The following is a 24,650-nucleotide window of genomic DNA, read 5'->3' as shown; positions in this document are numbered from 1 at the left end:
CTGGATAAGATACTGAAGGCTGCACTGCAGGGAATTCTTGAGAGAAAACAATAGGAGGATGAGGGGTTGTGAGTATTTTTTCCCTAAAGAAAAATATCAATAAAATAACCCTGTTGACAGTGTAAAGCAATGCTTCTCTCCGGGGTCAAGGCCAGAGCAATGGACACCTTATCCCACTCATCCTTTTCCTCTGATAAAGCCCCAACCAGTACTGAGAAGTCTTTCTTCACGAGGCTTTTTTTTTTTTAAAGAAGGGGACAGAGGAAAACTGAAATTAAGAGGATTTTCCAGTCGGTGCCTGGTGGCTGATCCAGAAGGATGCCTCAGTTCCTGCTTCTCACCTGCCTCTTCATCACAGTTACACCTGCGGCACCAATGGGTGAGTCTAGTATCAAGTACTTGGCATACTGAGCTTTTTGTTGTAGGAAATTGCTGTTATGTACAGATTATTAAGAGCTAGAATCCAGTATCTTCAATATTGGGTCTAGTCATTGAAAACCTATGAACATATATTTTCATAGAATTTTTTTTTCATGTTCCATTTAGTCTCTTGCCTGGGCAGCCAAAATTTCCATGGATCAGCCATATCCAGCAGCTTTCCACTAGTTAAATATTGCTTGGAGTATGTGTAAAAGGAATTCTAACCTTTTATATGCAAGGCACTTTTATAGTTACAACTTCAAGAGCAAAACAATGATTTTTAGAGTTAAGGATAGATTTTTTCTTTTTCTTTAATGATTTCCAGAGACTGACTGAAAGCTATAGCCCCATAAAAGGTACAGATCTGGTAAATCAAACTCCGTAGTCTTGACATCTGAAAATAGGACTTCTTGCACAGACCGAGTGAATCGTAAACTGTCTCTCCTCAGGCTTGGCACAAAACTGGCCAACAAGGCAAAGTTGCAATTCCACTTACTAGTAAATGCCTCTCTCCTTTCTCCAATAGAATTTAAGTTCTAATTAGAAGAGAGTGTGAGGGCAGGTTGAGATGGAGAGAACAGTCCTTCTTTTGAGGAGCTCAGTATTTTATTGACCCTGATTTATATCTTCAGAGGAACTCAGGCCTTGTTCTAGCACCTTTAAGGATACACATTAAAAATAGGCTTGAAAAAAACACACCACCAAAACAATAATTCAATACCATCTAATATCTAGTCCATATTCAAATTAAAAAAAAATTAGGCTTGAGACCCCAAGGACATGAAAACTAAATGTAATGTGGTACTCTGGATGAAATCCTAGAACAGAAAAAGACAAAGGCAAAACTGAAGAAAATATAAAAAACTATGTATTCGAGTTAATAATAATGTAGCAACATTGGTTCATTAATTGTGGCAAAGGTACCATGTATGAGGTATCATAATAGGGAAACCAGGTTGGGGAGGGAACCTCTTTGTACCATCTTCTCCAGTATTCTCTAAGTCTAAAGCTGTTTTAATAGTCTATTTTAAAAAGATGGGGCTGAGCTCAGTTTAATCACCCTGAATCTGCTGCTAGAACAACCAAGAGCCTCTTTTTTTTTTTTTTTCTGTTGGTTAGAAGTGTCAGAATTGGAGTGGGAGGAAGTCGGGGCAACAGGTAAGTGAGGGTGTGAATGTTATTCATTGACCAGAGTTGAGAACAAGGGCAAAATTACTTTCCATAGAAATTTACAAAGATTTTTAGAAAGACATGCACACAGAGAAATCACCCTGCTCAGCTTTGAACCAAATGAGTAGAGAAGAGAGGAGTGGGAGGGGCTGTGTGCAGAGGGGTGACACCAGTATCTGAGGGCCTTGTGCCTGGGGCTGCTGGGTCAGATACCCCAATTATACATCTGTTCCCCAGGTCCCTCTTTTCTGGCAGGAGCTCCCTCTGTGTGGGCAAAAATGGACTCTATAATAAATACCAACCAAGAGCCTCGTAAGCAAAAGTCATCCTTCCCTCAACTTCCACTCCCCTTCCCATTCTCTTTCCTTTCCTACTCTCCTCAGTGCCTCCTGCACCTCCCAATCATACACCCTCTCCCTCCCCAGGAGGAAGGGTACCACATTACACACACACACACACACACACACACACACACACACACAAACACACAAACACAAACACAAACACAAACACAAACACACACACACACACCTCCTGCACCTCCCAATCATATACCCTCTCCCTCCCCAGGAGGAAGGGTACCACATTACACACACACACACACACACACACACACACACACAACTCCTGCGCCTTCCAATCATACACCTTTACCCTTCCCAGGCTTATACCACACACACACACACACACACAAACACACACCCCTCCTGCACCTCCCAATCATACACCTTTCCCCTTCCCAGGCTTCTACTACACACACACACACACACACACACACACACACACACACACACACCTCCTGTACCTCCCAATCATACACCTTCTCCTTTCCCAGGCTTATACCACACACACACACACACACACACACACACACACACACACACGCACGCGCACACACGACCTTTGACTTGATGCTCAAGGGAGAACTGGGGAAGGAGGGTAGGGTAGTGAGGGGAGGGGTGGGGAATGCTTGTCCTGGTTGGAGAGGGGAAGTGAGAGGAAAGAAGTGGGGAAGGAAAAGGAGAGGAGGTGGGGAAGAGGGAAGCCAAGTGGTTGGCAGGGAAGAAGGCAGGGAGTGAGGAGAAGGCAGGGAGGAGAGCGGGGCTCCCACTGAGCCTGATGGGAGGGGCGGCGTGGGGTGAGGAGGACGTCAGGGTAGGAGCCTCTGGCTCTGCAAACCTTGGAACGAAGGGCGGGACGTTGACATTATCTCTCAGCGCTGGGTCACCTCGAGGTGCCGACCCTGGGGGTGCACAGCCTTCCCTCGTCCCCAGAGTGGGGACCCCCAGAGGGGTGGCCGGCAGGGCGGCTGGCAGGCGAGAGGGCGGGGAAGGGTGCTCCTGACTGGACATTTGAAAGGAAACCACAGGGCTGTTCTTTCTGCAGCGCTTCCCTTTGAGGAGTGTCTCTATCCGCAATTTAGGGTGCCATATGCATCGTACCAGGCTCTGTGCTCCACGATGAGAGACTGAAAACAGGAACTGACGGATTATTGAAGGATTGAAGTGCTGCCTTAAAAGGGGTTGGAGATGAAAAGGGGAATGTGTATATTTAATGTTAGAAACATTGGGTGGGTAACTTTTTAAAATATATCATTTATTTATTTTAAAGGACACAGTAGGAAAATTTTTCCTGTTTGTGCCATAGCTCCCCTACAACAGGAGAGAAACTGAATTTTTAACAAACAGCACAATAAATGACAGTTGAATTTAAGGAAAAACTTTATAATTCCTGAAATAGTTACTGAGGGAAGTTTAGGGATTTCTGTAAAAGCCATTACAAGTTGAGTACCTAACCATGTCTTATAAAATTAGAGCCAAGGAGATGAACCAAATATTTCTATGAATTTATGATCACCTGTGAAATTTCCCTGAAAACCCGCAGCTGGGAGAGCCGATGAAGGGATTTTCCCCTTTTGAGAGGGGAGAGTCTGTATGAGGACACTTCTCCCCTGAAGGGACAGCAGAGGATAAGCTAGGGCACACCTGGGGGACCGCAGGGACCTTGTAAAGGAGACGGTTGCCCTGCCATGTGCAGCTCTGCAAATGTGTTACTTCCAGAAAGTGCAATATCCTACTTATTTCCTGTCCCAAACTGCCATATGCTCGTTGGGCATTAGCACTAAGCTACACACTCCTCTCTATACGGGTGAAGTTTAGAGAGTAAGCTTGAGTTTGAAATGTAGGCTGGGAAAATCCAAAATATTTTCTAGACAACTTAGATTTTATGATCCTGGTCCATTTGCATTTAATTATTGCGCATTGTTTGCTAAAGCTGAAATTCCTGCCCACAAAATGTATCAGCCGGCATGTGAATTCCCTGCCTACAATATCAGTTAAGTCAGCCTGACATGCATTAAAAAGGACAGTACTCTATGGCTCATCTCCTTTCTAGAACTCCTGGGTATTATAGGTTCATACAGATAATTTGCCAACATTAATTCAATGTTTCTCTGAAATTGAGGGAAGCAGTGAGAATATTGGGGATATTGATGTCTTCAGTCATTAAAATGTTTTTGATGAGATATTTGTCCATGTGCTAAAAATGCATGCTTAAAAACTCTATTATCCACAGTGATGTCATGGCTAATTGTGAATATATAAAGCTTACAATGTTTTCAATAAGCTGATGGAATATAGTCACTTTGAAACTATCTTAGGGAACTACTTGCCAGTAATCTGTATATTTCAAAGCAGCTGACATGTGCCAGAGGCCTTTTCCTTTTCAGTGGAATGAGTTTTACACATGCGTTATCAAATCAAGCTTCCCCCTAGTGCAAAATTCCATCTATAATCTTGCCTACAAATGACCATCCAAATATTTTTAAAATTTTCCAAAGACTCATCCATTTCTCTCCATTACTGGGTAACTGAACGAAATGTGCTTCCCCATAACAATTTGTTCTTGTTTTTGTAACAGAATACCTAATTCCTCTTCCACAAGCCCAATCCAGATGTTTGAAAAGTGATATGCATATTTTTCAATCTTCTTTTCTCCAAACTATAGTTCTCAGCTTCTTTCCCAGTAAATAATTTTAGGCTTCCTTCTAAGTCTGGTCACCTTCCTCTGGATGCCAAGTTTGTCCATTACTTCCATCAAGTATAGCCTCCAGGTGTGAACAGAATATTGTCTGACCAGAGCAGAGTTCAATGAGACTGCAACCCTAACCTCCCTGGTTCTGAGCAACTCTCTTTCCATCAATTGATTACCATGGATGAAAAATTTAGCCCAATGCTAACACTGAACCTTAGATAGATTTGAAATAATTTCATAAAAGGCATATGTGAAACATGTGTAAGTCAGCTTGGGGAATCTTAAACAGCTACTTTTTTGGAACTTTAGATTATTTCTTTCTGAACCCCAGAAAGCCAAAATGCAAGACCAAGAAGGTGGGCCCAGGATGTTGTCTCTGGGATCTGAAATATCACAAGGTGCCTCTGAGGTGTCCTTTTCCTTCCCAGCCCTAGATCCTTGTTCTGCTTACATCAGTCTGAATGAGCCCTGGAGGAACACTGACCACCAATTGGATGAATCTCAAGGTCCACCTCTATGTGACAACCATGTGGACGGGGAGTGGTACCGCTTCACGGGCATGGCGGGGGATGCCATGCCCACCTTTTGCATACCAGAAAACCACTGTGGAACCCACGCACCTGTCTGGCTCAATGGCAGCCACCCTCTAGAAGATGATGGCATCGTGCAACGCCAGGCCTGTGCGAGCTTCAATAGGAACTGCTGCCTCTGGAACACCACGGTGGAGGTCAAGGCTTGCCCTGGAGGCTACTACGTGTATCGTCTGACCAAGCCCAGTGTCTGCTTTCATGTCTACTGTGGCCGTGAGTACCTTCTCTGTGCTCTTTATCCTCCTCCACAAGGCATCAAGGAGAAAAGTGCCATAGGAAATTCAGTTATGGTAGTATCTCAGAGTCCGAATAACACGGATATAGGGCCACATATACCTCCAGGTTGTGATTTCTGAGTTCTCTTCTTAAATTTCTGAAAAATTCCTGGGGAATAGAAAGGGGAAGGAGCTATGCCTTTGATCATTTCTGCTTTATTTTGTCTTCACTCCTTTTGAACAAGTCATTAGAAAATGAAATGTTGATTTACGTTATCTAAGTAGAAGATTTCCAACATTTTTGAGTATGGAGAATCCCTTTTTAAAATATATATTAGACATTCATGTGATAGCATTGTGCTTAGTATCCATTGATTTTTTTTAAAAAATTATATGAGAAGAAGCTACTTTAGGTCAGTAATACTTTTAAATAAATTTTTGTTTTCTCAGTCCCCTCAATTACATATATTTAAAAAGTAGAGCATATAGAAAAGTAGAAGATAATGTTTATTTATTTCTTAAATTTATCTTTATTATTGAAAATATTACAAATGTCCCTTTTTCCCCCCAGTGACTCCCTCCTCCTCACTCCTGTCCCCTCCCCAGGCCTTCACCCCACTATTGTCTGTGTCCGTGGGTTATGTGATATGAGATAATGTTTATTTAACCCATAGCTCATATTTGTGAGGTATTAGATTTGCAGAATCTATGGCCAACCAAGGGCCTGTGGATCTGAAGTTGGGAATCATTGATCAAAATGACAAAAGATGTTCCTGGGTGGTATGTCTTTCCGTTGGGTTTATGTGATCCCTGAGCAATGAGGGTTCTCTGGGTGTTGGCTAGAAGCTAGTGTCCCATGATTGAACTCAGGAATGAGGGTCCTCTGGTCCTAGCCCATCACAAAGGTCATCTTTATCCTCCCGTAGATTTTTATGACATCTGCGATGAGGACTGCCACGGCAGCTGCTTGGATGCCAGCGAGTGCAGGTGCGCTCCAGGGACCGTGCTGGGCCCCGACAGGCAGACATGCTTTGGTAAGAAACTAATGTTGAAGTAGAAACAGGCTATTTAAAGATCAAAGGGACAAGTCAAAAACTCTTCCTGACTCAGACCTCCATCGTTTTTCCCGTCTGTGCCTCAGAACACCTGGAATGGTGTTTGCCCTTGTAGCTCATAACTAAAGCTTTAAGCCAGATTTATGCCACGTTTAGGTGTAGTCTAGAATCGTTCTGTGCAATACAGGAGTCCCTGGCTATGGGTGGTTATGGAGCTCTTGAAAGAGAGTGACTAAAAAACGGAATTTTAATTTTATTTAATTTTAATTTAAAAACTGATACTTGATTCAGTCATTGAAAAACTGAAAATATTTGGAATAACTTGAGTAACCAACTGTAAATTTTATGACTCTATACAGATCAAGTATTTCTCATGAAAATTTAGCATCCAAATTGAGACAGGCTATAAGTATAAAATATACACTGGATTTTGAAGACTAGTTTAAGAAGTGTAATATATCTCAATAATTTTAATATTGATTATATATTGAGGTGAAACATTATGGACATATTGGATTAAATGAAGTATTTATTGAAATTAATTTTACCGTTTTCTTTTAAGAAATGTTTAAATATAACTACAAGAAAGATTTTAATTACTTGTGTAGCTTGCTTTGTATTTCTATTGGATAGCTTTGGTTTACAATTATCTAAGGACAGACACCTACAGCTTCATCAATATACTTTTGGTTTCTCTGAGTAGCAAGAAAGAGGAGTCAGATTACTTGTGGGAAATCCAGAGTTGTTTAATTGTATATGCTTTGTTGTCTATAACTGGAAGAAAATAAAGTTGAAAAACCCAAGACTGGAGATCCTTTCTTTTCCCTTTAATGTTATGAATCTTTTTGTATTCAGACTCAAATGGACTTAAAAGAAGTCTAGTTAGCCCTACCCAGTTTGGCTCAGTGGATAGAGCGTTGGCCTATAGACTGAAGGGTCCCAGGTTCGATTCCGGCCAAGGGCACATACCTGGGTTGCAGGCTCAATCCCCAGTAGGAGGCATGCAGGAGGCAGCCAATCAATGATTCTCTCTCATCATTGATGTTTCTATCTCTCTCTCCCTCTTCCTTCCTCTCTGAAATCGATAAAGAAATATATATTTTTTTTTTTAAAAAGGAAGTCTAGCGAGAAAGGGGAGGCCTGCCCCACACCTTCTCAAGAAGAACAGTAACAGGTTAGAATGGGTCAGGGAATTAGAGTGAAAGGCATACAAATGGCTTATTTAAGAAAAGCTATTGTTCTTGGGTCTCCTAAATGACGCCATTGACCATGCTATGGAGCATGTTTAGCCCTCCCACAACAGTTGTTAGCGCTCTTACAAGGTCCATTTTGACTATGTGACTTAATGCCAAAATGTTTGGGGTGCAGGAGACAATGATTCCTGTAGTTTCCCCTCGCCCCTCGCACAACACATCTGTTGGAAAATATTTGGCTTTTATTTAAAGGCAGGACTTGTTTATTCATTTCTCTTATTTATGGTTTTTAAGTATAATTGACATACAATATTATATTATTTTCATATATACAATGTAAGGATTCAACATTTATATACTTTATGATGTGATCACCACAATAAGTCTAATTGATTCATTTTTTTGCCTTTATTTTAATATAACTTTAAATAGGTAATATATTTAAACTAGAGGCCCAGTGCATGAAATTCATGTATTCGGGGGATGGAGGGTCCCTCAGCCCGGCCTGCGCCCTCTCACAGTCCAGGAACCCTCAGGGGATGTCGAACTGATGGTGGGGAGCGGGCCTAAGCCGGCAGTCAGACATCCTTAGCACTTCTGCAGAGGTGGGAGAGGCTCTTGCCACCGCCGCTGCACTCGCCAGCCATGAGCCCAGCTTCTGGCGCACTGACCACCAGGGGGCAGCTCCTGCGTTGAGCATCTGCCCTCTGGTGGTCAGTGCACGTCATAGCAACCGGTCATTCTGCTGTTCAGTCAATTTGCATATTAGCCTTTTATTATATAGGATAGTTCCTAAATTAAATAGCATGAAAGGCATATAGTGAAGTGTCTAACTCTCTCCATTTGTCCCATTTCCTCCTCACCTCATTCCAAGTAAACTCTTGTATTATTTTCTTACATGCTTCCAGGGTTTTCTCAGGCAGGTATAAAAATGCAAATATAGATGTTAATTTATTGCCCTTTTTTTACACCAAAGATCAAATATCATACATGTCTCTTGCTTAACAATTTATCTTGGACATCTTTGCCTACCAATACCTAGGAAACAGACCCCAGTTCCTACCTGGAGTCTGTCCATCAGTTTCAGGGAGATCATGAATTCCCTGAAATTAGAGGCAAAGTTTATGTGCATGTGTCAATTTTCCCCTAGTTTTTTTTTCTTTAATGTAATATAGTTGTTTCTTTAATTTCCATCAGTAACTATGTTTATTTTTAATAGTTTAACATTAGTGACTATGCAAATGCTTCTACCTTTGCATTTCTTTTCTTAACTGTAGATGACACATGGCAATCCTGTGCTCTAGAACCTTCCATGGCTCCTTCTATTTTCAAAATTATGTTCAAATGTCTGGCATACAAAGTCTTTCACAATCTGATCTCTGCCTGCTCCCCCCCCCCCCCGCCCCGCCGCCACCCCCATGTGGGATCTCAATATGGAATCAGTGCAGTAATCACCATCAGGGGCCCTGCCATTCCTCATCTGGGAGACCCATTTTGTGTCTCCTTGTTTCTTTTTTTTTTTCTTTTTTTTAATTTATTTTTATTGTCTAAAGTGTTACATATGTCTCCTTTTCCCCCAATTGACAGCCCCCCCCCCCCAGCCATTCCCACCCCGGGCAAGCCCCCATCGCCCCAGTGTAATATAGTTTTTATTACTTAGTTTAAATTATGTAATTTTTTTCAGGCAGAGAGAAGAGTATAGGAAAATAATATAACAGATACTCATGCACCCAGATTTGACTATAGTTAAGTTTTTCTCTTTTTTTAAAATAAAATTTTACAGATACAAGTAAAGTCATCTCAGTCCATCCCATTTTTCTCTCTCACCCTCCAGGGGGAGTCAGTGTTTTGAAGTTAGTGCGTGTTCTTCTGGTCCCTGCTTTTATGCTTTTATTATTCATATATGTGCCCATAACAATATGGAGCAGAGCTTTGTGTGTTCTTAAAATTAAAACTTAGGGTCAAAGTCAGGCTGTAAACAACAATAGGCCCCCAAATAACAATGGCTTAAATAACAATGGCTTAAATACGTAGAAGCTCATTTCTCCTTCACATAAAACAATCAGTCTTGAGGTAAGCAGGTCAGCCTTGCCACAGAGGCCGGCCCTGAGCACCGGTGTGGCCACCTCCAGGAGGGCTGCCCGTGCCTCTCACCACCCCCTGAAGGTTCTCATCTCATTGGCTATGTTTTTAAGTTCAACATGTTTGTTTCTCAATTCTGTCTTATCCTTTTACACACTTATTTTGGTTGGGGAGAAGCTATTCTTTCTTTTTTAAAACAACAAACATGTTTTATTGATTTTTTAGAGAGAGGAAGGCAGAGGGATATATGGAAACATTCGGCTGCCTCCTGCACGCCCCCTACTGGGGATCGAGCCTGCAACTTGGGCATGTGCCCTGACCAGGACTTGAACTAGGGACCTCTTGGTTCAGCGGTCGGCGCTCAACCACTGAGCCACACCAGCCAGGCAGCTATCCTTCCTTTTATCTGTTTGGTGATTTTTTAAAACCTCGTACTATGGATTTTTCTGGATCATTTTGTTTATCTCCGATCCAAATCCCCTTGTTTGTTATCTTGCCAACTCTCTCTTATAGGAAATTATTTCCTCATGGTTAGTATTTCATGGCAAACCATTTTCTGATGTAATTGTTGTTTTTGGGGCAGGGGGTGGGGAGATTCTATTTTTATCACCCGGTTTAGGGAAGTTTTACTGCAGAACGGTTTTTCAAATGCCCTGTCAGGCGTCACAGAAACTGCACAGTCGTGGCCAAATTTTGCATCCATTTCTGGCTGCAATATCCCCACACCATGTGGGAAGTGTAAGTTCACACGTCAGCCCTGGCAGGACTGGGCGTGGGCTCCCGCCGTTTCTGGAGGCTTTTTCTCTCCGAGAGCTTCAGGCAGAGAGCTTCCTTCCTGCCTCCCTGGGCCTCGCAGCAAAGTGCTTCTCCCCAACTCATTCCGGGGATGCCTTTGCCAGGGTCCCCGTCATCTCCTCCCCTAGGCCCAAGGCCATGCTTCCTGCCACCTCGGGGGTGTTAAACCCCGGTCCCTGGCTTAGGTCCTATGTCCAAGCCATGACAAATTTAGCTCCCACGCTTCCTTTCCTTTTGTTTGTAGAAGGAAGGGGTCGACATTTATTGCTAGTTGTGCCTTTTTTTTTAATGGCAAGAGTCCCTTCTTCCATCAGATTCTTCCAATGACTTAACCATCATGCAGTACAATGTGAGACTATTCCAACATTTAAGAGAAATTTCGAGGGCAGTCGCTCATGTATGGCAGAAGACTGCCTTGGAAATGTTGTCAGATATTTTCTCCTGCAATGTACATTCCTTTAATGCCTTTAAAGCACGGTTTGATTTATAAGTTTTTATTTATTTGGCAAATCTTCAGGAGCTCATTGGAGAAAGTGGGATTCACCAATGCAAATAAATAGGTGAACGTAGGTGACAAAAGGAACCTTATTTTCCCACAGCTTTGCCCTTAGGAGAGAATTGGCGAGGAAGTAGGTGCCTTCTGCTTCAGCAAGGGGGCAGATGGACAAATAACTTGGTTGAGGAGTCCTGGTTGATAGAAGTGATTAGACTGGATCTCAGCCAGGGGGTTGGGCTGTGGAAAGTGTATCAGCAGGAACTGAAAGATGTGGAGATTCTGCTAAGGGGCTAAGAGTTTAAGTTGCTCATGTAAATGGTGTGTTTCTTTTCTACAGATGAAAATGAATGTGAACAAAACAATGGTGGCTGTAGTGAGATCTGTGTAAACCTCAAGAATTCATATCGCTGTGAGTGTGGGGCTGGCCGTGTGCTAAGAAGTGATGGCAAGACTTGCGAAGGTGAGAATGGGTAAGAAGGATTCAAATCGAGAGCCCAGGCCACTGGCTTATTCTCTGCTGTTCATGAGACTGCCCAGTGTCAGAAGTAACAATGTGGCTGTGTAAGGGAATGACAGAGGGGTTCATCATCGTCAAGGATGCTTGCAGATAGAAGTCACTGTTAATTTTGTCTCCAAGGTTTCACAGAAGGGAGTTGCATTTTGCAAGAGGTAAAGAGCCACATATTTGGAAAATAAAACTGGGTATTCTGTGTTTCTGAAACTTTAATGTGCCCACAAATCACCTGGGTTCTTGTCAGAATGCAGATTCTGGTTTAGGTCTGGGATTGGGCCAAGATACTGCATTTCTAAATAACTAACTTCAAGGTGACCCCTATGCTTTGACTCCAAGGAGCACACCGGGAGTAGCGAGGTAATAGAGGCGGGTAGCATAACAAGTGGTTCACAGCAGCAATGGGGAAACAGAAGGACTGGGCATCCAACCAACTGGCAAGAACTCCGATCCATCTAGCTGGTCCAATCGAATTCTATTCTGTTCCTTTTACATCAATAATACTCTTATAGAATTTTGAATTGAGTGAACTAAATATTACAGCAATTAAGAAATGACTTTTGGGTCTTCATTCCCCCAAACATAGTAACCATTAAAATACAGACAAATCCAGGTTGAAGGGCATTCTACAAAATGACCAGCTTAAGCGGGTAGAGCTGTGGGTGTTGTAAGATTGCTCTTTGTAGCTATAACATTTAATACACGTATGTTGTGGGCTTTCCCACTTCTCAGTGACTGCCAGGCCCCAGTGATACTGTGACGAGTTAAGCCCCGATGCAAAGTGCCATCCCAAGAACCAGAATTTCGGGGAAGGAGGGCTCCACGATTATCCCCTTTTCTTTTGGTTTTTATTGCAGACATTGAAGGATGCCACAACAGCAATGGCGGCTGCAGCCATTCGTGCCTTGTGTCTGAGCAGGGCTACCAGTGTGAATGTCCCCGGGGCTTGGTGCTGTCTGAGGACAACCACACTTGCCAAGGTAGTACTTGCAGGGGCTTGACCTCTGCTCTGATTCGTGCCTCCTCTCCGCCGCCATCTCCCTGCCTTCCTCACCCAGATGTGTCAAGATTCTCACCTTTCAGAACGCCAGCTCCTTCAGCAGTGTGTGTCCCTGCATCTTCCTTCTGGAAACATTCAAAAGAGAAAAGACCTAAGAAAAGATTACCAAAAAAAAAACAAAAACAATTTTACTTTGCTTTTTTAAAAAGTGTGGTGAAAAATGTATAACATAAAATGTACCATCCAAACCAATTTTAAGTGTATAGTTCAGTAGTGTTAAGTATAGTCACATGGTTGTGTAACACATCTCCAGAACTTGTTCACCTTGCAAATCTGCAACTCTACACCCATTAAATAACTAATAACTTCCCATTTCCCTCGCCCCCCGCATACAGTATTTGAGTATTTGTCTCTTTGTGACTGACTTATTTCACTTAGCATAATGGCCACAAGGCTCATCCATGTTGCAGCATATGACAGGATTTCCTTCCTTTAAAAGGCTGGATAATATCCCATTGTATGGATACACCACACTTGTTTACTCAGTCATTCATGGATGGACATTCGGGTTGCTTCTACCTCTTGGCCATTGTGAATGGTGCTGCTATGGATGTGGGCCTGCAAATATCTTTTTGAGATCCTGCTTTTCATTCTTTTCGATGAATATCCAGAAATGGAATTTCCAGATCATTTGGTTTCCTTTGCTTTTTCATCTTTGATTTCCCCCCTCTAATTTCTGTTACTAATTGTAAAACTGATACTCAATTTAGAAGTGTAAGTCATCAATGCAGTTCTTCTGTTTTCTAGCAGATTGTTGGGCTGTGAAACTAAGTTGGAAGCCCTAGAGAACTGATTCTTCTTCCTGCACTTACAATACAAGCCTCAACAATCCTCTGAGAACTGTTTTCTAGAAATCTGGTTATTTCTGTCTAGAACATTATTTCATTCATCCAGCAAATATTTAATGGGCAACTATCTCTGATTTCTTTTTACTATACCATTTGTTATGATATGTCCTCAAATATTGATATTTTCCTCACATATTTCCAGACAGTACCCATACATATTCCTTTTAGGGTGTTTGTAGAATTGGAAGAAGTGAACATGGGAACCCTGAGGAAAAGCAACCTTTTTCTATTCAGTGAAAGTGAAATTTATAGCCAGGGTTATGGTTTACTGAACAAAGACAATTTGGAACTCCTCCCCAAGTGCATTAACACTGCTTTTATTACCTGTTTTATGGAGCAGTAATTAACAGTAAAGTCAAAGCGGTACCATTATATAATTTAAGCCTGTATCAAAGCAGTCATTTTCTGAATTGCCAATAAATTGTGTTTGTGCTAAAAGTTAATCTTCCGGGTGTCTCAGTTCATGGAGTTATGCTAGCCATACTTTGAAATGCCTGTCGCATTGAAACTTGAACATACTAGTTCCTCATTTGGGGGATAATATACTCAGGAGCATTATTTGACCACAGCTTTGGGAGTTAGGAGTCCTGGTTTTATTCACCAACCTGTTTAGAGCCTCATAGATTTCCTTGAGGATAGAACAAAAAGCTGAAGCTGCATGATGGTGAAATTAATCCTTCTAGAAGCCTTCGCGCTGGTTCTCGGTTCTAACAGCAGCCCCTTTCTGCCGCAGTCCCCGTGCTGTGCAAGACCAACACCATCGAAGTGAACGTCCCCAGGGACCTGGTCGGCGGTCTGGAGCTCTTCCTGACCAACACCTCCTGCCGAGGAGTGTCCAATGGCACCCACATCAACATCTTCTTCTCCCTCAAGACGTGTGGCACGGTAGTCGATGTAGGTTCCTCCTGGAGGACACTGGGGAATGACCAACAGCCGGTCATTGGGGAGGTAGTTGACAGAGGTATGCGGTACGGCTTGTCTGAGAGGAAATATTTCCATATGAAAGAATGGATTTCAAAAAACCTAATGCCACTCATTTAACAAATCTATTATTGCGCATGTGCTTTGGTCCTGGCACCATGGGCATAGGAAGTTAAAACGAATTCTACTATTTCTATTCTCAAACTGCCTGATCTCCAACATGTGTAGACAATGTCCTGAGTGCATCAGCACCGGTATTGTCTCACTTGAAGAATGCGGCTGATATACATGGTGGTCCATTTATGAGGCAGCAATGAGTCCAAGTATTGAACCACGTGGAGGCAAAAGGTTTGCACTTTCATCCAGGAATCTGTGCACACCTCTCTGCTGGGGAGTCTAAGGGATATGAAATAAAGATTCCTGATTTTTAGAAATACACACAGTAGTATTGAGATGACAATAACACAAAATATTAAAAAAAGAGATAGTGATCCAGGTGAGAGGGGCTGTAAGAAGCCAGAGAGGGACAGACCCTGGAGCAGCCACGGCAAGCAGGACTTGAACTGGGGGGGAAGCATGCGTGTGGCTGATACGTGGTTGACAGGCGGAGAGCAGAACGGGCATTTCAGATGGGAAACATATGAGCAAGTCCCAGAGACGGGAATCCCTAAGTGTATGCTGGGCACTGGGGCCTGACTGGCGAGGAATTCGTTTTGGGGGAGAAAACTGGAAGAGAGATGCTCCCAGAGATCTGCCTTGGGCGCTAGGGTGGGAACTTAGGGTTCAGCAGGCACTGTCGTGATGATGACATCAGACGTGTGCAGGAAGGAGGGGAAAAAGAGGACCTGGGTCCTGGGGATCAGTGCAGAGGCCCTTGTCATCATTTAGTTAAACAAATAGGTTTTTTAAAAATCTGATTAAGAAAAAAAATCAGAGCGCTAATAAGACCTGGGCTGAGCTATGGAGGAGATGTTCCAGGAGAAGGCGGTCGGCTTTAGGCAAGGTGTGTTTATTCTATCTGTGCATAATAGCATGGAAATGCCCCGTGAGGCGCCAGACGAGGCTGGACACAAAGAGCTGAAAATCATGTAGCAGCTGAAGTTCTGCGTGCGGATGAGGTCAGCATAAGGTCGTGCTGCAGCAGGATCACCAGGCCTAGGATTACAGAAAAAATAACGTTCAGAAGCTGCTCTCTCCGAAAACATACGCGCTTTGAATGTGCTGATTCTGCATAGCTCAGATTTTAGGAGTAACATTCCAAAGGAATGTGTGGGTTGACCATGAAGTAGTATGCAAAAAATTATTTAAAAGCTTCAGGCTTCAGCAACCAAATTTCTAGTGTGTTTTGAGGTTTGGAGATTGTTATGATTAAGAGGAGGGGGGGAAACTGTAGAAATGAATGTAAAATCTCTTTCCTCTCTTCGCCCTGGCCTGGCTCAGGTGGTAAATGACAAGATCGTGGCCAGCAACCTGGTGACAGGTCTCCCCAAGCAGACCCCGGGGAGCAGCGGGGACATCATCATCCGGACCAGCAAACTGCTGATCCCCGTGACCTGCGAGTTCCCGCGCCTGTACACCATTTCTGAAGGGTACGTTCCCAACCTTCGAAACGCCCCGCTGGAAATCATGGGCCGCAGTCACGGAATCTTCCCGTTCACTCTGGAGATCTTCAAGGACCACGAGTTTGACGAGCCTTACCGGGAAGCTTTGCCCACCCTCAAGCTTCGAGACTCCCTCTACTTCGGCATTGAGCCCTTGGTGCACGTGAACGGCTTGGAAAGCCTGGTGGAGAGCTGTTTTGCCACCCCCACTTCCAAGATCGACGAGATCCTGAAGTACTACCTTATCCGGGATGGGTAATTATGCTGCTTAAACCGTTTATTACTCCCAGTTCACATCCGACCTCTAAGTGCACAAGTATACTCGGTCATTTCCCAGAATGACTCGGCACTCTGGCGAGCTCTTAATTAATTCAGAAACCATTTATTGACATTTTGGAGGCGGAAACTGGTGAGGGAGAGGAGAGTAAAAAATGACTCCAGTGGATCTGGCTCAGATGACCACCTACATGCCATTAATCAAGACAAGAGGATATAAGTAGAAAAGCAGATTTGAGGTTAAAATATTGAGTATGATAATTCTAAATAACAATATTGAATTGTAAACGCCAGCAGGATGCACAGGAAGAGAAGTTCAGGGGGCATTGGGAAATGCATATCAGTTAGACCCAGGAACAAGGTCAGGACCAGAGGTAAAAAGAGAGAATCACCCCTGTTGGTGGTCGAAACTGTGGGATTGATTAACCTGCTCCGAGAGGGCAGAACAGGAGTGCCAGGTGGGGGCTGACAAGTGCGAGAAGATGAGGACCTGGAAGCAGCGAATGTAGACTCCTCTTCTAAGACGCTTGTTTAATGAAGAAGTAGTTGGTAGCTTTTAGGAGAAGAAAGATCAAGCCAATGCACTTTTGTTAGCTTGCTTTCTACAAAGGGGACTTCCACATTTCCTAAGGCTCCTTGGGTTACTAGTAAGAACCGTGTGTGTCTCAAGGTGTCACTGGGAGCTCAGCAGTTAGCACGCCCTTTGCTCACGTTCCCAGAGTGTGCACACTGACACCCACACTCAGAGTGGCAGCTCACCAGTGTCCTCCTTGTCCTCGTGTCAGGTAGCCGATCTCAGGCAGGGTCGGCAGCTGCAGCGTAAAGGGAAATGGCCTCGTAAGATCTCAGCAAGTGTGCCCCCTGCCGTGCACTTCACTACCTGGCCCAGTAGACCCTTCGAAACATCTGCTTTGCTTTTACTTCTCCACATCTCTCACCGCTGCTGCTAACAATCTCTTGCTAAGTGACTTTCAATCCCTGATGCACATTAGGATCAACTGAGAAACTTAAAAAAAATAAAAATTAAAAATAAAAAGCCCAGCTGGTGTGGCTCAGTGGTTGCATGTCAACCAGGTGATCATGGTTCAATTCACAGTCAGGTCACACGCCCAGGTTGCAGGCTTGATCCCCAGTAGGGGGCATGCAGGAGGCAGCTGATCAATGCTTCTCTCTCATCATTGATGTTTCTCTCTCTCCCTCTCCCTTCCTCTCTGAAATCAATAAATATATATATATATTTTTAATATATTTTATTGACTTTTTACAGAGAGGAAGGGAGAGGGACAGAGAGTTAGAAACATCGATGGGAGAGAAACATTGATCAGCTGCCTCCTGCACACCCCCTACGGGGGATGTGCCCGCAACCAAGGTACATGCCCTTGACCGGAATCGAACCTGGGACCTTTCAGACCGCAGGCCGATGCTCTACCCGCTGAGCCGAACCGGTCAGGGCAATAAAAATATATTTTAAAATAATAATAACAAAGCCCAAACCTCATTCTGTCTATTCCACTCTTACTGACTTAATTCCAGCCCTCATTATCTTTCAAGGGGGCAGCTAATACAGCCACCTCACAACACCGCCCCCTAACTCTCGGTTCTGGGCTCCAGGGTCCCTGGGTAGCCAGTCAGAAGGAAAACATACAGATTGTCACACCCCTGCTGAAAACTTTTTACTGGCTCTTGATTTCCTTCGGTTGGTAAATGTAACTGTTCACCAGAGGGAATGCTTCTGGCTTCAGATTCCTGGCTTCTCCTTGGCGTGCTTTTAGAATATGGAAATTTGTCATTCTGAGCTGCTTTGGGTGGCCAGTAACAGGTCTCACAGGGACCCACAGTCTTTTGGAATTATTGCCATCTTAGAGTGATCTCCAGAAAGTTTTAAAAGGAAAAGTAGAAGTATCCTTTTTTATTTATTATTTTAGTCACATACTCATAATGCTATGTAGATTAGGGAATTGATTTCCTTTTGGGAGAAGAGTGGATTTTGGCTCCTTTTTAATTTTTTTTACAGTTTTATTCGAGTACTATTGGCATGCAATAAATACACATATTTAAAGTGTACAGTTTGTATATATTCATGAAGCTATGACTACCATCAAAATAGTGAGCATTTCTCTAACATCAGGAGTTCTCTTCTGCCTCATATTTCCTTTGCAAAAATAAATGTATAATCATTCCTCACTTACTGGGAAAACATGTAATCTGCAACCTCAATTAAGCTTGTGAAGTTTATTAATATATTCATTATTCAGTCTCTCAGTTAAGGACATCTTTTATTTTAGACAGTTCTAAGAAGCTGTGCTACTTAATTTTCCAGCCCTCAGCGCATACAAAGCAGAAAAAAGAAAGCTGTGGAAGAAATTAAAATGCTTAAAAAGTAGAAGGCAAGAACTCAAAGACACAGCTGTGTGTGCCAATTTAGTAAATAGACAAACAGTCCCATCTCCAGTACAGTAGTGGGACACAGTAATGGGGCACATAAGATCACCCCTCAAAATAAAATCCAGCTCTCAGCGTGGCTCACTGTGCCTCCCCTCTGACCTCTACCTTCTCCAGTTTCTGCTCAGGCCCAAGGGAACTGTGAGCAAGTCCCAAACTCTATTTCCTTACACCCTCCTGACTCTGCGCCTGCTATTCCCTCTGTCTTCTTTCTTCCTGTGTGATCTTTACCGGTCCTTCAAGATTCAGCAAGGTTATTTCCTCCAAGAAGCCTTCCTGGATTCCTTCCAACCTGACTGGAAACCATCCTTCCTTCTACTTGCTCCTCAATGCCTAGCCAGTGGTCGGCAAACTCATTAGTCAACAGAGCCAAATATCAACAGTACAACGATTGAAATTTCTTTTGAGAGCTGAAAACCGACTTCTGTGCATGAGCCACGAAGTTTCAATCGCACTGTACGTGCGTGCCTGCCCGTGGTATTTTGTGGAAGAGCCACACTCAAGGGGCCAAAGAGCCGCATGTGGCTCGCGAGCCGCAGTTTGCCGACCACTGGCCTAGCCTATAGTGAGGATCACTGAATATTTGCCTAATGAATTATTTTTTTAAAATTTTATTTCCCATCTCCATTTATCTCCCGTTTGCCTTCTTCTACCTCTTCCCACACCCCCTTCCCTCTGACAATCACCATACTGCTATCTGTGTTCATGAGTCTCTCTTCGTTTTTGCTTAATTTCTTCACCTTTCTCACATAGCCCCCCAACCTCCACCCCTCTCTGACAGTAATCAGTCTGTTTTCTGTAACTATGAAGTCTAATGAGTCTTTGAATAAGTATCATAATAGTGCAGAGCCCTTAAATAAACATAATGTAACACTTATAAATTGTTAGATGATTCATTGTCCTCAGCTTAAATTTAAATGAGGCTGGTTTCCCCTGATACTTAACACACGACTCACCTCCCTCTAGTTTGAGTTGGCATATGCTCTGAGAATACAAAATAATTTCATACCAGCCTAGGAAAGTAGAATTAGAAAGTTAACCTCCAAAAGAAGAAATCTATTGAATTCCAAAATCAAATATTGGGCAACTTTTGGATGATCGATTTCTTTGGATTGTCATATCATTGGCCTTTCTTTTAGCACGTGAACTTAAAGCTGATAGGACTAGCATTGTCTAATCACAGTGAACACCAAATCAAGAGCCAGAATTTGTCCTGGGTCTTAGTTTGCAATGTGTTACCCAGAAACAGCTCTTTCTGCCTCATTTTCTTTTTTAAAGAAAAAGTGTAGTATTTTTATTTATTTTTAAATTTAATAGTATATTTTATGCAACCAAGTTTCTCCAAAATATTACCATTTCAGCATCTAATCAATAAAACTATATTAGTGATTATTTTACTTAGACTGCTAAGTAAATCTAGTGTATATTTACACTGTAAATACATCTCAATTCATTTTTATTTTTTGTTTGTTTGTTTTTGGTTAATCCTCACCTGAGGATATATTTTTCCATTGCTTTTTTTTTTTCCAAAGAGAGTGGGGGTAGAGAGGGGAGAGAGAGAGGGGGAAAAAAAAAATCAACATGAGAGAGCCACATCAACTGGTTCCTCTTGCACACACCCCAACAAGGAGTGGAGAGTGAGCCTGCAACCCAGGAATGTGCCCTTGACTGGGACTCAAACTTGTGACCCTTCAGTGGGCAGGCTGATACTCTAACCACTAAGAACACCGGCCAGGGCTGTTTTATTTTATTTTTATAATTGATTTGAGAGAGAGAGGAAGGAAGAGAGACAGAGAGAGAGAAACACTGATTTGTTGTTCCACTTATTTATGCCTTCACTGGTTGATTTTTGTATGTGCCTTGACCAGGGATCGAACCCGTAACCTTGATGTATCAGGACAATACTCTAACTGAGCTACCTGGCCAGGGCCTTTATTTTATTTTTTTATTCCCAATTTCCCAGCCCCTACTACTTTCAGATAAAGAAAATTTGAAAATGCTGAAACACTTAGTGAAAATGCCATTTTAATATTGTTACATTATTATAATAATCATTGGACTGTAAGCTCTTGATTTCATAGACCATATTATTCATCTTTATATCCTCTGCAGCACCCAGCAGAGTGTATTGCACAGATTAGATGTGCAATAGAATTTATCATAGAACATAGTTAGAAGATGATAAAAATTAATTTCACCTAAGAAAAATGAAAATTAACACAAGAAATAATAGAAACTCATTATACGTTTAGGTCCTCTTCAATTCAGAGGAATAAGATAGTAATAGAAATACAAGTCTAGATGCCTTATTTTTAAACAATTTTATTGGACTTTTTACTGCACTGAAAGAGCAATTAGCAATTTCTAGAAAGTGGCCTGTTAGCACAAGGAGCAGGCATCCAGTTTCACAGGCTTTTCTATCTGATTTTCCCCACTTTTCCCCTGGCCTGGTAGACAGGAACTATTAAGTATCCATAAAAAGAAAAATGTACTTATAAAAAGAAAGTTCATTTAGACTTCATAATGGAAAAGATACTACAAGTGTGACCCTTGGCCTTTCATCTTTAAGGAGAAAAGATTCGTAAACTGGAGAATCCATAATACTTATTTTCCCCCAGCTAACCCTGAGGTGAGCCTAGGAGTTCACTTTAAGCAGTAGATCTGAGATTCAAAGCCCAAAACCCTGCCAAGCTACAACTTAGTATTAAATTTGGGAAGAAGAATGAAAACAATTTGGAAGTGAATGACTTTTCCCCTGTAGAACCAGTTATTTATTCTCTAAGAAACCTGGATCTTTATGCAGCTCTTTGATGCATGAATTGGCGTTGGCTCACCCTTGAATTCCCTTCAGGGGTGACTATCTATTAGGTATTCATAAATATTTATGAAATCTAAAGAAAGGCCTTCTCAAACCAATAATAAAGTATGGGAATGCAGAATTCCTGCAACATATTACAGATGAAAATACAAAAGGTACCTTTGAAATAAATACTGTTGCTGTTGCTAATACTTCAATACACTGACTTAACAGGAGGTCCTTGTGCCCAGTTTGTGGGTACAGTGAATGACAGATGGGACAGACAGTGCTAATGAGCAGGGCTGGATCTGAAAGGAATTTCCTTTTTCCTTCATTCTCAAAAAGCTTGAGTGCAGCCCAGCCTCCTCCACCCAGTTTCCCTCTCCTTGGACCAAACACGCTGGCCTGGATTGATTTTCCACCCCTGCTTAAGCAATCAGGTCTTACGTGCCACCCTGCCCTACTTTCAGCTGTGTTTCAGATGACTCAGTGAAGCAGTACACATCACGGGATCACCTAGCAAAGCACTTCCAGGTCCCTGTCTTCAAGTTCGTGGGCAAAGACCACAAGGTAAGTGAACCCCACCCTCCAACACACTACCTGAGCCTTCCCTCTTAATATCCCAACTTGGTGGCATTCTTTGAGCCACAGTTATAATCTGCATTACCTCTATGACAAATGCTGTAAAACTGGCCATCTAGAAGCTTAGCACCTTCATGAATGTCGTAATTATCTGCCCCTCCCAATAAAATAGCTGTGTTTGTTCAAAGAAAGTACTAGATGATCACAATTTTAAATCCTTGTAGGCAGGTATGGGTGAAAAAGCCTGTGTGGTGGTCACATGGCAAAAAATATGCACAGGAAATTCACAGAAAACACAAACAGTGAAATATTCAGTGAAAGTGGTACTTAAAATGCCACTTAAAACCATTATAAGACTCTATGAATACATATCTATACTAATAAAAGGGTAATATGCAAATTGGTCAGGATGCCCTCACAGTAACAACCGAACAGCAGGCTGCGTGGGGCAACCAGGACAGCAGGGGGGGGGGGGGGCAAAGAAGGGCAACCAGGCTGGCAGGGGGGGCAGTTGGGGTGACCAGGCCAGCACAGGGGGGTAGAGAGGGGCTGCCAGGCAAGCGGGGGAGGGCAGTTGGGGGCGACCAGGCTGGTTTAGGTGATTGGGCCTAAACCAGCAGTCGGACATCCTCCCTCCAGCAGTTAGGAGCCAGCAGTCCTAGATTGTGAGAGGGATGTCCGACTGCCGGTTTAGGCCCAATCCCCTAAACCAGCCTAAACCGGCAGTCGGACATCCCCCAAGGGGTCCCAGATTGGAGAGGGTGCAGACTGGGCTGAGGGGACCACCCCCCGTCTTGTGCATGTGTTTTGTGCACCAGGCCTCTAGTTAATGTATAAAAATTATAAATCACAATACTCTAAATTATAAAAAGCATACAGTGGCCTTATAAATTGGTACACTTTCTGGAAAGTTGCCTGACAATATTTAATAACAACCATAAAATAATCATGTTCTTTTTCCTAAAAATTCCAATTCTGACCATTTCTCAAAAACAAGCAAGCACAAGAAGAAAAACCAAGACTTGTTGGATATGTTTATAGAGCATTGTATAAGGGAAGTGGGAAAAAAAAAAAAAGCCCCCAAACAAACAAACAGGGCTGCAGTATATCAGTTAGCACAGTGTTAAGTAGTTATTGAAGTGGTATAGAAATATGGAAATATAGAAAAGGGAGACATGGAAAGACTTGTCATAACAATTTATATGCGTGTTGAAAATGCTACATTTTTTAAATGTACATGCATGGCCGTAGAGGTTATAAGCGGCTATCTATAATAGGGTAAGGTGGAAGATTTTTGTTTGAATACAGTTGTTGAAACATTTCAACAAAACGTTTCAGAGACCCATGATCTTTTCCACGCTGCATACAAGTGCATTGACGTCCTTCCCAGCTACATCACCGCCCGGGGGGCCCGCTATGATGGCTAGTCTGGTCTCCCTCCTCAGCTAGGCGGCTGCTTGGAAGTCACTGGCAGGAGGCAGCTGGGAGAAAGGACCAACCTTACAGCAGCGCCTGGGAGCTGATGCCATTCCTCTCTCTGATGCGAGGAATGCAGATGCTGAGGTTATTAGGTGTTGCCCTCACCAAGGTCTCTCCTGGCCCTACGCAAGCGCATCGACTATGCACGCGGTGTTTTCAACCTCCCGAGGACTCTGCGGGTCTGCCGCATGACGAAGTGTGTGGATTTGGGCAGATTCCCCACCCTCTCTCTCCGTTTCCTCGTCTGTAAAAGGGTCATGGTAACATCTGCCTCAAAGGGTTGTTGTTTAGATGACAAGAGATGACGTATAGGGCATACTTGGTATGGTGTCTGGCGATCGCGGTGACCCCTGTTTTTGTTCTTTGCGGCCTCCCCAGGAAGTGTTCCTGCACTGCCGGGTGCTGGTGTGCGGCCGGCTGGAGGAGCGCTCCCGCTGCGCCCAGGGCTGCCACCGCCGAGCGCGGCGGGAGGCCCGCGGCGGGGACGCGGCCGCTCTGCAGAGCCAGACGCTGACCGGCGGCCCCATCCGCATCGACCGGGAGGACTAGGACGCGGAACGCCCAGCCCTGGCTTCCGGCTGCCCGCCTGCTCGGAACTGCTCCCCATGACCTCTGCGGACATCAGTCAGCAGCTAGATCACCGCCCTTCTTTAAACACCACGCTGTGGGTGCGGACGGACTCCCAGGACTGACTCCCTCTGATCCGGCCCAAAGGTCGGGAGAGACCGGCTCACTGCTGACCGACCTGACCCTGCTAGGGCTTCCTCCTCCCAAGGTCAAAAGCTATGCTGCCCACACAGATGGCAGCTCACCCGATCCCCCATTTCTTTTCTACAGTAAATCACCTTTTATAGGAGGCAGTGAAATCAGAAGTTGGGCATGACATTTCAAATTAGGAACTTAAAAAAATTAAATAGTTGCTTGAAACGATGACTTAAATACCCCATGATTCCTTACTTATGTAAATAATATTATACCCTGAAATTTCAGTTCAAATACAGAATGGTTACGGGGGATTCAGAAGTTTATCCATCTAAGTGTGTACTAAAAAATACTATTTGGTTTTTCTCTTGCACAATATTTT

General features: G+C 43.3%; 1 protein-coding gene across 1 annotated transcript; it reads left to right on the top strand.

Annotated features, from left to right (window-relative positions):
* Nucleotides 1–285: 285 nt before the first annotated feature.
* On the top strand, nt 286–24,591 carry OIT3 (oncoprotein induced transcript 3). Its single transcript, XM_079792998.1, has 9 exons — nt 286–379; nt 5,052–5,426; nt 6,355–6,462; nt 11,387–11,509; nt 12,418–12,540; nt 14,202–14,362; nt 15,830–16,245; nt 21,976–22,075; nt 23,945–24,591. The coding sequence occupies exons 1-9, from the start codon at nt 319–321 to the stop codon at nt 24,113–24,115; spliced, it is 1,638 nt and encodes a 545-aa protein (XP_079649124.1). The 5' UTR covers nt 286–318; the 3' UTR covers nt 24,116–24,591.
* Nucleotides 24,592–24,650: the final 59 nt, after the last annotated feature.

This window comes from Cnephaeus nilssonii, assembly GCF_951640355.1.
Source record: "Cnephaeus nilssonii genome assembly, chromosome: 16".
Taxonomy (NCBI): Eukaryota; Metazoa; Chordata; class Mammalia; order Chiroptera; family Vespertilionidae; genus Cnephaeus; species Cnephaeus nilssonii.
Note: the sequence above shows the minus strand (reverse complement) of the source record. Positions and strands in the feature narration are given on the sequence as shown.

What these genes read in the sequence shown, in the direction of transcription:
- OIT3 (XM_079792998.1), top strand. Translation starts at nt 319, where the DNA reads ATGCCTCAGTTCCTGCTTCTCACCTGCCTCTTCATCACAGTTACACCT. An exon ending in CGTGTGGCACGGTAGTCGAT is followed by an intron (nt 14,363 to 15,829) that starts GTAGGTTCCTCC and finishes GGCCTGGCTCAG; the next exon opens with GTGGTAAATGACAAGATCGT. An exon ending in TCGTGGGCAAAGACCACAAG is followed by an intron (nt 22,076 to 23,944) that starts GTAAGTGAACCC and finishes CGGCCTCCCCAG; the next exon opens with GAAGTGTTCCTGCACTGCCG.